The sequence below is a fragment of the Polyodon spathula genome, chromosome 14 (genome assembly GCF_017654505.1).
Source record: "Polyodon spathula isolate WHYD16114869_AA chromosome 14, ASM1765450v1, whole genome shotgun sequence".
In the NCBI taxonomy this organism is placed as follows: domain Eukaryota; kingdom Metazoa; phylum Chordata; class Actinopteri; order Acipenseriformes; family Polyodontidae; genus Polyodon; species Polyodon spathula.
Genome location: NC_054547.1, coordinates 29362123 through 29376452, shown reverse-complemented (window position 1 = coordinate 29376452; position 14330 = coordinate 29362123). Strand labels below are relative to the sequence as shown.

At 36.8% G+C, this 14330-nt stretch overlaps 1 protein-coding gene across 2 annotated transcripts in view; it reads right to left on the bottom strand.

The window, feature by feature from the left end:
• LOC121326732 (guanine nucleotide-binding protein subunit beta-4) overlaps positions 1 to 14330 on the bottom strand; it is a 34882-nt gene that overhangs the window by 7143 nt on the left and 13409 nt on the right. For both annotated transcript variants that reach the window (XM_041270165.1, XM_041270164.1), the window contains exons 2-3: positions 12007 to 12092; positions 87 to 201 (exon numbers count right to left, since the gene is read on the bottom strand). In XM_041270165.1, coding sequence (XP_041126099.1) covers positions 87 to 143 — 57 coding nt within the window. In that variant the 5' untranslated portion in view covers positions 144 to 201; positions 12007 to 12092. The remainder of the gene's footprint in view (positions 1 to 86; positions 202 to 12006; positions 12093 to 14330) is intronic.

Sequence of the window (14330 nt, the reverse complement as noted above, 5' to 3'; positions counted from 1 at the left end):
AACTCAGCCATGGTTAGAGATATAAATCTTCCAGCGCTTTGCTAGCAAAACTAAACAAACAACAACAATAATAATAATAATCTTACTCTAATTTGGTTTCGCAGTTGCTCTGCTTCCTGCCGCAACTGTTCCAGTTCACTCATCGTCCCGTCTCGATGTATTCAGTCCACAATCTGCGTCACACAACCAGCTAGTGAAAACCTGCAATGCAACAGATTTACAAGTCAGGCAAATGTGAAACGATACCTGGGTGCTTCTTGTTGGTTATGGTCAGCGAAAGACTCTGTCAGTGTTAGGGCATCAGTGCATCTAGTGTGGCCAAGCCCAGGGTTCTCCCCAGGAACTCTGTACAGCCTGGCGGCAGAACATTAAAGCCGGGAGCACTTTTAACTGAAAAATAAAACTTGCCTTACCTTAAATATATAATGCAACAAAGAATTTGAATAACAGGTTTTTCATTGACTATCTGGTTGTGCTTTTTTATGTTCTACATTTATTTAATTTCTGTTTTTTATTATGGCTCACAAAAAAAAAAAACACACATAACATTTTCACTTCCTTTTTAGCTTAATTATTGAGCTTATTGCTTAATTTAAAATGTTTTCTTTGTTAAGTTTTGTTTATTTTTGTTAATGCTTGTTTTTCGCTGTTCTACAATTTTTGAATGCAACTGTTCATTTTAACCTTTTTTTTTTTTTTTTTTTTAATTCAACAGTACTCACACGCGTTTGGTCACCATCATAACTGTAGCATGAAACCATAGTGTAATGTTCCAGCACCTCTGCACTGAAGCATTTGTATGTCAGCTGACATTCTTCAGCTGATATCCCATCACGTCTTTCTTAAAGGCATAGAGCCTCTATGCACGAACCCCGACTATCTCTCAGCACTTGGGTATGCATTGTTTCAATATGACAACCAAAGGAATACGCTTCTTTTTGGTGCATACGTATAGCTATTATGTACTATACATGACTTCGTGTACAATATTACGACAAAAAAATGACTGAATGATAATACCAAAAAATAATCTTAATATTTTTTTTTAAAGAAGTAGCCGGCGCAAATATAGTATTAGGCAGTGGATTGCTCTGATCGACGGCTCATTTAGACCCCCTGCATTCATTGTCACTAGTTTCGCTTTGAAAATAGCTGGTTACTTTTTTAGCAGTCATTTTAAATGTTTTACCCTCTCGAAGTTCTTAATACAAAAAAAACGCCCCTTCAAGTGATTAGTTAAATGTTGTGTCAAGACGTAACACAGCTGTCATGTGGTTCCAAGATTTTTTTTTCACCAAGCAATGCACAAGTAATCTAGTCTGGTAGAAGCAAAATCAATCCGATTGCTAAAAGATACTGTAGCATCTGCAAGACGGGCAGATCGGGGTTTTTCACCCGAGCGGCGACAGTCACTTTGGTGGGCGGCTCGCCCGGCTGAAAAGGCCTGGGTAGAAACCTGAAGCCCTACACCGGCAAAGCATTCTCAACCTTGCTTTGCCCAGTAGTTACCTATAAAACATGTAGGGCAGTTTGGAAAATCGGTTAATATCACTAACTGTAGTGGGAAAGGCCAATAAACACTAATACAGTTAATCATGTACTTTATACTTTTTTCTGTGCTAAAAAGGTTAATTTTGACACACTGTGACAGAAATACAATGAGTCCTGGTGATAAATCTTCCTCCCGACCTGTGAGGGTGATAAAGAATGGGAGTCGAAGTATCTGGAAAGGTTGGCCTGACAGTTCGTTTCAGGGACCGGGAAGTGGGTCAGCCTGGAAAGAAGCGAGACTCTGTTGTAAGACCTTATTGACCTGAAAGGTAAAACGAGGGGCAGCTGCAAGTAATAAGGCAGCTGCAACCGTTTACCTAGATGTCATGCAGGATTACATATAGGGGCCAGAGTAACGCTGATCTTTTCCTTCGTTTGGGTTAACGTTAGGAGAGAAGGACTGAGAGAGGAGCTCTCAAAGAGTATTTGTGAAGAGTGCTATACGTGTTGTGTGTTATTTTCTGTCAGTCTGTAATTGTCTGTCTTTGTCACACTAATAGACAGTTAACGCACAACTCCGGAGCTGTTGGGGGGGAAAAAAAAAGCACTATCCGGAGCACCACTGCACTGAGCACCTGCACGTTTTCGATCACCCAGGACTGATGACCGTGCCGTTGTTTTTGTTCGTGACTGTGCCCTTGTTTTCATTATCCCCGTGCTGTACACATTGTTGTGGATTGCTGGGGATTTATTATTTGACGGTCACCAGACCTGGAAAAAGAGCAATAAAGCATTTATTCACTGAATCACCGTTGTCTGTTCATCACTCCTGCACCGCATCACCGCTACACCTGTTCCCCTTACCAACCACTTTGCCACACACACCTACAGCTTATCTGGACTCAGGCCAGCTGTAACCTAACTAACAAACAATGGAAGTTAAACCTGTAGATTATCCCTAGAACGTTTGTTACAGTCCTGTAAACGAGTGGTGTGCAAACTTTAAATGCCGACCCCCTTTTTTATCAAACATTTTGTTGCCCCCCTCCCCCCAGACACACAAAAAAACATTACACCTGAACTTTAGATTAACAGGTGTTTTTTTTTCCCTTTTCTGATGTGTGTAAATTGTGTTTTTTCCTTAACCAAGTCCAGATTTAGCTAAATACAAGTATCACAAAATTCAACATTTAAAAACAACAAAAAAAACGTATAGACATTTATATTTTATTTAAATTTGTTTTTTTACATTTAGTAAGTGAACATGTTAAACCTGTTTCTAACAAATAAATTTGTGAACTAAAAAAAAAAAAAAAAAAAAAAAAAAAAAAAAAATAATAATAATAATAATAAATAATAATAATAATAATAATAATAATAATGTACACTTGCAGGGATCTACATTTAGATTATTTAACTACTGGCACCTCGAGCCACTGAGCTAGTGTTTTTACTGAATCGGATACAATTTTATCTGGCCCAATATATTTATATATTTTTTCATGATGGTTTTTATTTTCATTATGTTTCTAACTGTGTATGGTAACCAAAGAGAGCCCACATCTCAAAAGTAAGTGGCTGAACAAAGCCTTTCAATATATGTTACTTCAGCCACTTAACATGTACATAGCAAGTGCTATAAGAAGCAAACTTGGGTAACATTGAAATTAGAAAGGTAATTTAACGTTATGATGAATATAAAGACGTACTAAATGTTAAGCACAACAACGCAGTAACAATAATAAAAGGCAAGCTACTTGGAGTTGGAAAATAGTTTTTTTTTTTTAAACTCTGAACTGCTGTTCAATGTAAAACATTTACTGTTTACTTTCTGTGAATGGATGGAGTAACGACAACATTTGCACTGACCATTAAAAAGTACAACCAAGTATCCTTGTTTTGAATTATTTACAGGTTATTGAATAAACAAAGTAACTTGACTTGGATTCATCTGATGTCAGTACTTGATGGAGAGTTGTAATTAGTAACTATTGTAATGTATTTTCTATTTTGGCCATATTTACACTAAGCATTTTATAAATATTATTTGTTAGAATTAAACAGATGTAGAATATTTAGGTTAGTATATGATAGGTGTTATTTTATTTTGAATACACTACAGCAAAATTTATTTGGTGGTTTGTGCAATATTATGCTACTGTTGCTTTAACTGGAAGAGATACGCGCTGTGACGTTGCTGCTGCTCATTGATTATGTATTTTAAATTTAGTAAACAAAAAGAAAAAACTTGTGCCTAAGGAAATAGGGTATAGAGGGAAGAAATCTCGTCTTGGACATTGTTTGAACACTTTGTGAACCCGGGTAAACGTTACCAGCTTACACTTATGCAGTCTGCTTGTGCACACGCGCCTCTTGGTAGCGTAAGGGACCAGAGTTCGGGTAACTGAATACACAAAAAGGTTGCACCCTGTGTATTCAAATAGGAAACTATTTGGAATTCCCATCCCTAATCCTAATTATAAAGACTTAAAACAATATTCATAATACAAAACAATAACAATCCTACAATAATAATCCTTGAGCGTTGTCGCTTATGTAACCTCTCCCAAGTCAGCGCCAATCTTGCTGAGTGATACCAACGAGTCCTGGAACGATTGTGAATGGCATTTTTGACCTGAACACATAGGATTGCAAATCAAAAAGTTAGACAGTTCGATTGCGTATCCATCGGGACATCTTACTATGAGACTGGATATGATGTAAACGTATGTTTAATTCACAACAAATAAAGCTGCTATTTTCTGCAAGTCTGGGAAACTGACGCCAAACAAACGCCTAAACGTTCAATCAATCTCATAATGAAGCCTCCACTCAATGTTCGTCTTCATTTTTTTTTTCATAATTACATTCTTTATTTATTGATATTAGCTCTTTCCTTTGGCTTATTGGTTGCTTAGTTGTAGAAGACGCAATTTGTAAAATATTTGCCGCGAGAACGAGTACCACAGCACTTCGTACGTAGTCTCAGATTCTGATTGTACAACAAATGACACGCGGCGGGAAAGTTAGGATTAGATCGTAGTTATGTTTTTAAAACATGGTTTGTAAATTAATTTTCAGCTTTTTGACACACTCGCCCATTTTCTTGGATTCATAAAACGGAAGCCATATGCAGCAATATATATATATAATAATAATACTAGTTAAATGTAACCGGCCCAGTCGGGCCTGTGGTGCTTCATAACTACCAGCATGGGTACACCACACACAAAAAAAAAAAACACGTTCGGAGAATTAAGAAGCGTCATTTTACAGAAAAATGAAACCAGTGTGTCTGTATGTGGTCAACCCCCCGTGATACGCGATTTACATTAAATCTGGGGAAAAACCTGTTTCCCCACACTTGTCATCCCCGTTCACTGCTGCTTCAGCGACAAACTCGCCACTTCGAAACATAATTTCTCCAGTTCTATAAGTCCTAGAGTGATTGTCAACAGCTCGTTTGAAAGGTAATTAGCTGTCATTTATATATTCATTTAAAATGCTCTATCCTTTAAAATTTTTTTACAGAACTGCCCCTTCAGTCATAGTCACACCCTCTTTTACTGACTTTCCGCGCCCCCCACTTTGAGCACCACTGCTGTAAACGAAAGCTTACAGGCAACCAATTAATATTCAGTAGTTTAAAAGATGTGGGTTGTGGGTAACAAAAACATTATAGAGAAAAAACAAAACAGAGTTGGAACAGTGCAGAAAGTCGCTGCAGCTCCAGTGAAAGGGTGTCAGAAAACCAGCCAAAATATCCTGCCAAACAGAAAAGTTACAGCCAGTCACTTATTTTATTTTTTTATTTATTTATTTTTATTTTCTCTACCTTGCTATAGTATACATTTTAACCAATTGTGCTAGGAGAATGTTATTGAAAAAGTAAATGCTGCTTATAACGAAATGCGCTACATAGTGAGCTACACTCGTTTAAAAGAAACTTTTAACATTTTAACAGCCACTGTTTGAACATGCTACAAGAGAGAAACATAGGCGTATACGATATATTCAAGTACAATCTGGCCAAAATGTGGCTATGCATCTTAAAAGAACGTGCATGCATTTTGTGACCTAGACTTGCCAGTTAGGCCTGTTGACTTGGTTCTCTCTTATGACTTACTGAATAAAAAAGTCAAGGTACTGGTTATGGCAATCAAATCTTGTCTCATCTATATATTCCTTCAGCAAGGAACACAATTATGGGGCCCAGATTTTTTTTATTTATATATATATATATATATATATATTTTTTTTTTTTTTTTTTTTTTTTTTTTTAGTCTTTGGGTGGTGGACAAAGCATTTCTCTTGTATTAAATAAATAGATACTTTGCACTCCCTGGTTGTACGATTTCTCTCAATAACCATCTATCACTTGTGTCTCGACAGGGCAGCTGCTGACCAGTAAAAAAAAAAAAAAAAAAAAACTTGAAATAAAACCCAGATGATATTTTCCTCTCTTTTTTGACAGAAGCCCCTAATTTTTTTTGGCTTAGCTGCCACTTGCTTCATTTCCCCTGCTGACGCAAGGCTCCCCACGGAGAAGCATTGACGTCAGAGGGCTGGAGATGTATTACTAGAGTCTGCACTTCTTAATCCAACTTCCAAATCAAGAAAATAGTTATACCCTGAATTGTGTCCTGATTTTGTAGCAGGAGTTAGTATATCAATTTTGTTATGAATAGGAGAAAATACAGCAGTACTCTACAGTATATAAGCAAGTTTAGAAAGACCTTTAGTTTTAGGAACTGTTTTACCCAGCCAAAACAGCTACTCCCATCAGTCTGGATCTCCCAACGCACAGCCTTCTAAAGCGTGTTTGGGCAAGGCAGTTACAAAGGGGATGCTTGTACTTTCTCTTTTGTTTAGTGTGTGTCATTCAGAGGAGCAGCACTGCTTGGCACAGCCTTGTAGAGCCAGTCTTACCATTTATGACTCCCAGTGTTTACCAAACACACTTTCCTAAATAAAAGGTATTCATAATTAAAATCGCTGGTTCTTATATTGGGGGGGAGGGGGGGTGGAGAACGAACAAACATATAAAAACAAGCCACAAATTCAATGTTATAAATAAATATGTAAATCTCATTGGAAGAGAACACTAGTGTGTGTGTGTGTGTGTGTGTGTGTCACAAAAGCAGTTTTAAATCTAGAAAAACACTGCAAAAAGGAAGCCTATTTCCATAAAGGTTCTGTAAATCTGTATGAATATACATATCATCGTGTTTTGTTTATGAAACAGTTAGAAATGCACCTTCCCACATTTACCTTCTGGATTGTGCATGAATATTCCCTGGCACCTACACACAAAAGGGGACATGTGCAGATCTGCTGGGGCATGCTCACAAGAGTGCACTTTATTTTTGTGTACATAAATAAAAAGTTACTCTGGCATGTCTAGAAGCTGCCATTAAGTTTACTATAAAATTCTGTACTAGCATGGGTTTTCTACTTAGCCATTAATCAGAATCCATCCTGTGGTTAAACTGCACTAGTTCCATAGTTATATAGGGGTTGAACTCAACTCCAATTTGAATGCTGCATGCAATGCTCAAACTTACTGCTTAAGCTCTACAACCTTACGGAAGTAATTATGTTACTGTTGGTGCTTAAAGAACGCCAGGAATGCAGTGCTGGTATTTTTGCACTACACTTTTCTTTAAACAATAGTTATCAATCCACATATTTGGCTGTTCAGCTTGAAGCATCATGGAATGTTAAACTACTAGCTCTCAGATCAGACTGGCAGCAACCCCTGCATCCTCAACACACAGATCTGCCTCATTATAGGAGCTAGAATTACCAGCAGCCTGTTGGCACACATTTCATTTGGGGCAGGAGTAACAACAGATATGTTGGTTGTTTTAAATTATCTGTGTTGTCTTCTGCTTAACTGTCTAACACTATTTCAGCAATTGCATGAACCTTTGATCAGACATTCCAAGCAGGTAAAGACTTATTTCTCATGACGTGTAGCAATTGGTTCAGTCCCCATCCAGTCCCTCATCGCCTATGACTGAGCGATACACAAAAACACACAGTACAGCAGTCGGAGGGAGGGAGGGAGTAATTTTGTGTGTTGGTGGGGGAGGAGTCTTACATGCTATAAGAGATCAGAAGACAGTTTCATTCCCATTATAGTACATCTGTTCTACACCTTCCTCAATGCTGTCCACCATTTAAATCCTGCCAGCCCCCCCCCCCCCCCCCCCCAGATGAAATCAGGAAATGGAACTGGGTGTGACCTTGTTTTCTGAGGTCATGCTGTTTTTGTTGTACTGCTCTCACTTTGGAAATATTTTTGATCAGTGCCTTCATTACAGTACTGATAGAAAAACAGGAAACAAGTAAGCCACACCTCTCTCTTTCTCTGTCAGCAGCAGTAGTTAAGAGCAGTTCTCCTATGTTGTAATCAACACACTGGATTCATAAAGGAACAAATAAACACGACACCAGCTTCAATTTAAGAATGGAGATACCCTGCTGTCTGTGGTTTAGAAGCTGAATCACCTACAAGACAGGAAACTAATAGTCAGAAAGCATAGCAAGTGCCAAGACATTTAATGGCACGTTGTATTAATGATCCTTTACAGTTTAAACTGTTACATAGTCTCACTGTTAATAAAACAGTAAACTTGATTTGGTATTTATAGACCTTTATACTTTTGTAATTCCTTCAAGGGCTACATATATTTGAATATAGTATTAGAGTTGTTTACGATGCTTCCAGTTACTACGAATTAATGAAAACAATGCAAGAAAGTCATTTCGGTTTAGCCTTCCAGATGTTCACACTTTTACTGCCTTAGCAGCTATTGGAATTTAGAATACGACTGGCCATAGTAGGCTTTTCTCCAAAAAGCAAAACTGTATTTTGGGGCCCGATTATTAAGTTGAAACAATACACATTTTAAAAAATACTTTGTGTGGAAATGTATATACACCGAAATATCCATTCAGCAGCCCCACTTTCCACTAAAAGTATTATCATTGCCCTGGATCAGCAAACTAGACAAAAGCTGTTTTGGGGAAGAGCAATATATTTAGAAATACAAAAATAAACTTCAATATTTATTAATTTAATAAAATTAAATTTTAAACTAGAAGTAATTTTCAGTATCTAAAATGAAAAATTTTAGATTTTTAGTTGAAACATTTGGTCACTGAATTGAAGTCTATTTTAGTATTTCTTAATTCAGCACTATTGACTATGGAATATCATGAATATCCAATTTTGCACTGGAGTGTGTGTGTGTGTGTGTGTGTGTGTGTGTGTGGGGGGGGGGGGAACCAATTAAAATACATGGAGGAATTACCTGTTAATCTGATGAAAAACAACACAGCATTAAATGTGGTCTTTGGCTATTGATAGAATTACTTAGATAGTAGGAGGGAAATATATACTGTAATTTACTAGAGCAAATGCATGTGTTTGTCTATTTTTGTAATTGTGTAGATCTACTGGCAATAAAAAGGTACAGTATTTTCCAGCCACATTACGTTTGTCAATATCATGAGCAAGGCGCCATTATCTACAGTACATCCACAGCATGTATGGCTTCATCAAATTTGGGTGTGCAGTTCTGAAGATAGTCCTATAGCATAAAAACTCGGGCAAAAGTAGATAACCATGACAAACATTCTAAATGAACAAACGCCAAGTTACACCTCAATTTCAATAAAGCAAGAGAGCATTGTGAATTCTGTTCATCTCAATTTCAATAAATGTTATAAACGTTCATAGTGCTGCTGTATAAAGTGCATACTCATACAAGCATTTGTAATTTCAGGTCAATCTATTGGGCTACATTTTATATTCACAATTGGCTCACAAGTTACAGACCACAGAAACTTAACGTATTTAATGCTACATACAGTACGGCCATTCTTGATGAGGCATTTATAGTATTAATAAATGTCTCCATTAACCCCCTCATCCTATTCTTAAGTCTTTTTTTTATTATTTACCTTGTGTCAGTACTGTTCCCAACTTCAGTTTCATTTATTTGCTGGGTTTAAGACAGAAGAATGTTAGTTCAGGTGACAGTTAAAACTTATGCAAATACTGAATGGGATAACGGGATCAAAAGAGTCAAAGCAAGTTGTGTTATTATTGAATTTATGGAGCTGGGACCCTGGGACAGATATTGCTTTTCATTGTCAGCAGCAACACTTGTCAGGACATCTCTCAATAAGGCCTGGACAGGTTCTGCCCAAAAATATTGATGAGTAAAGTCTGAAAATTCCAACAAAAAATACCAATGTCAAACAGAGTTGTGTGGTTTAATGCAAAAGTTGACCAAGAGCTTTACTTTAAATACAAAGTAAACTATTCTTAATGCAGAACTCTTCAATAGCCATATAAGCTGTTTAATTTGGCTCAAACATTGATATATACATATATCCTTTTCCAACAGTCTTATGGTCACATAAGTGGACATTTACACTGTAAAACAAGAAAATTTAGTAAGAAAATGTTTGCTAATTTCGCATTTATTACAAATCTGCACAATTAATATTCTGTGAAATACATTCATACATGTGCCGTACATTAAAAGAAAAAGAAGCGCAAACATTTATTGCAGCAGACATGGAGCTTGAAGGTCATTAGCGAAATTAGCGAAGTTGCCGCAAAAAAAAAAAAATCTGGTTTTACAGCATGTAAAATTCCACAAAAATCAGTTCTGGAAATATCTTACTTAACCGTGAATCATTTAATGTCTTAATTTCAGTGAAGGACAGCATAGCATCTGGTTTGGGAAGGAACAGTCTGACTACTTGCAACTGGGGTCCCCATTTATAAAGCTTTACTATTATGTTTTTTTATTATTATTATTATTATTATTATTATTATTACTTGTTTATTTAGCAAACTCTTTTATCCAAGGTGATTTACAGAGACTAGGGTGTGTGAACTATGCATCAGCGGCAGACTATCAATACTCAATTACTTACAACAATATCTCACCTGAAAGACAGCACAAGGAGGTTAAGTGACTTGCTCAGGGTCACCAAATGAGTCAGTGGCTGATTTGAACCGAGGATTTTCCTGGTTACAAGCCCTGTTTATTTAAAGAATGCAGGGAAATTGACCAAATGGAACTTTATCAACCAACATGTGTTTGACTTTATTCAGATCTATAGCACAAGTACAGCAGATTGATAGAGACCAATATATTGATTTGTGGAATTCAGATATTTTAACAGGTTCATGCAACACAATAAACATCAACTAAAGCAAAGGGCCCCTGCCATAAGCCACCAGGCAGCAAGGTGGTAGAAAGACATTACAAATGTGCTGTTCAAAATTCACTCTACAGTAGTCTATTTCTATAGCAATGAATGTATGGCAAATACATACTGCAAGAAATAACTGCATGAACCTTTTAATCACATTCTACAAGTGTTAATGTCTTAACATACAGGTGTACCGGCCATCTTAAACCATGTTAACACCCCATTGATAACTTCAACTGCAGATAGCAAATAATTCGATAAGGTTTATCCTGAGCATGTTCACAAACAATTTTTCTCTTTTTTTTTTTTTTTTAATAAATAGCAAATTGACTATGCAGTGCAATTTTACTCCTGTTACCCCAACCACAACGTTTTGTAAACATTTCAGAATTGACAGTGGTTGGTGTGAACTGTCTTACAAATTGTAGAATTTTAAATGTAAATGCGCTGTACATATTTGACTCAATCTTCTACACATTAATACATATTTAATTATACAGCGCATGAGACTGAGCCCATCCAAATCCCTTAACTAGTTTTGCGTAAACGACAATAACACAATAAAATAAACCTGTAAGTACCCAACAATAACTGCACCCAACACTAGGCTACTAGAAGAAAAAAAAAAAGGTTCCTTACATAAAGAAAAATAATTCGATATATAAAATAAATCGTGTATCAAATACCAAGGTCTTTTCTGAAAATCAATCAAGACAGACATTTTTTTCTTCTTCCTTCAAGTTAAACACCGATCGGATGCAATGAAAATGTAATGTAGGTAGTAGGCCAATGTATATGGCCCGCTCCGCATATGAAAAAAAATAAATCCGAGAGACACATTGCGGTAATGCTTGGCTTCCAAACTGTATGAAACCACTAGTTTTAATCACACCGTTAGAAACAAAACATAAATAAATCATGCATAAACTGAATTCGAATAATCTTCACGGTTTTTCAAACAAGGGTCGTATGTATGTTTTTTTTTTTTTTTTTTTTTGCACCCAAAGAGACAGAAGGCCTGATGTGATTAATACCAAAAAAAAAAATCTATACAAACACATTTTTGCGTGTAAAATGTTTATTAATTATTATTATTTAGTTGAATTCGACTTTAAAAGGGTCACCGTTTCTAATAAACCGGAATGCAACGAAAAGCCCAGCCCCTTCTACAACCAGGGCCAACCTTTGCAGAATGGCTGTATCCTTGCAACAAAGCAGGAAATAGACCTAGGCTAGGCAGTGCTCTACATATCTCTAACAAACAAATGTTATTACCTGAACCAGACTCGCAGCGCAGCCCTTTCTTATCGTCTGTCCGGTGATTTCTTTAAAAATCCGCCTTCAGATTCCACACATGTCCCCTGTTTGAAGTTAAATGTAAAATATTTCAGTTATTTTGTTCAGTAAATTCACAGATTTAAAGGGCCAGTATCATCAACTCAAACAGGATTTGACTCTTCGCCCAGCAATCTTATCACCACACCCATACAGAAACTGGGAACATGGCAACAGGACTCAGAGAGGGGGTGTTCAAGGAGCTGTCTCTTTTTATAAAGTAACCAAATAATTGTAGCTTGCAGTTTAGTGTCTTTGGTTTAAAAGAGTATTTTTATTAGATATTTTGTTAACAACATATCATGTGTATATTTATGGTAAATAAAACAGCAAAATTTGTTTAATTAATTATCTCCCCCTCCACTCCGCGAGTGGCACAGTCCACCAGCTGCCTTTACAAAATGAAAGCAGGACGGGGAAAACATTACTTCGAATGAAATAATTTCACCATACCGTTTTTCAGGCTATTTGCTTATTTGTTTTACATGTAGTCGTTTTTTTTCGTCCTAGTTGTGTTACATTGTGCTGTAAATTAAATTTGTACATTTTCCATCCCCATTGTAGCCTAGTAATGGAACAGCCCTAGCATAGGACTGTCAGACCTACAACAGGGATTTAACAATGGATACCTTTTAGAGGGGAAGAGTTTGACATTCTCCCTGTCAAAGTTAAAATGTAGTCTGGAAGACAAAACAACCAATAACAATCTAGTAAGGGATTTGTTATACTAACGAGAGGCATGTGTATGTGTAATTATTATTTGCTTAACTGTATTACTCAGAAACCAAAGACCTTGGAATTTTAACTAACAAAAATCTTTTTGGCTGTACCATCGTGATCTTCGTCAAGTAAAATCTGTGGTCTTCTTTGACAAGATCCTTTGTAATAGCTCTAAGATCGACTGGAGATTTAAATCAATACGCATATCAATCTACATCCACGATTTGCAATTAAAAATAAATTGGCATAACATTATTTACAATAGTGACCTTCACAGAAAAAAAAAAAAAAAAAAAAAAAAACACTGGAAAACATCCAACCTTCCATATTACCACACCTCAACTGAATGTAAGGTAACAAGTGCTGAAAATAAAACATCTAACAATACATGTGAATTTATATAAAGTTCTGTAGTATTACATAGGTTCCGATATCACTATCGTAAGCCCCTTTCACACTGGCACTCCTATCCACCTCCCAACCCGGGTTCTGGCTACCCGGGTCACAGTCCCGTGTACTGTTAAACCTGCATACCAGGGGTCGCACCCAGGTTGCCCCAGGACACAGCGACCCACCTCATGATGTTGGTCGACACGCTGTGACCCGGGTCGAGTTAGACAAAATGCATGACGGCCGTTCATAAGCCGAGGAAATAACAAACAGCCATGTCTGCATGAAGGTTTCACTTCCACAAGGAACATTTCTGATTATTCTGTTTAGCCATATTATTGTTGATTGAGACACACCAATACAGCCAGATTGCAGCAGGGATGAAGAAACATGCTCAGAGAAGCTTGGATGGATCCGCATGACACTCGGTCCTGACCTGGGTAGGTTCCGACCCAGGTAGAGCATGCCAGTGTGAAAGGGGCTGTAGTATATAATATACACTACCGACAAGTATTGGGACAGATTATGAATAATGCTGAGACTCATTGCTCACAATATATCGTGGTATTCCCGAATAAATAATCATTCCATCATTCAATCATTTGATCTTGAGTTTTCCTTTACAATGTGGTGACATTTTTCTTACCAAAAATAGTATTCGGGGCCAGTCACCCCAGAACAACCTGTTCTAGGTCTGTTATCTACTGGTCAGGTCTGTGTTAACTGTTCATTAACCCTACAACTGTGAGGTTGAACCAAAAAAAAAAAAAGAACCCTCTCAAGCATCCCAAATGCACAGTGTCTTCTGGTAGCAAGTATTCAATCAAACAATTGTCTACTGAATTACACATTCAGATCAGATAAGGCTACTCTTATGCAATTTCTGAAACACTTTTTTTATCAGGAGTGATTGACATTTAATATTGCATATTTTAGAGTATAAGCTTTTTGGAATTAAGGTAATTGAAAAGGTACGGAGATGATATGACCAAATTGTCCTCTTTTGGGCACGAAGAAACTTTGCAAAAAGACAACCCTACTGTAACTAATTAAATAGTTTAAATGTCTTATATGGAAATGAGTCATACAAAAACATATGGGGGCATACCTATGACTGGGACCAGTTATTTTGAAGGTTTACAGTGTTAAGCAAC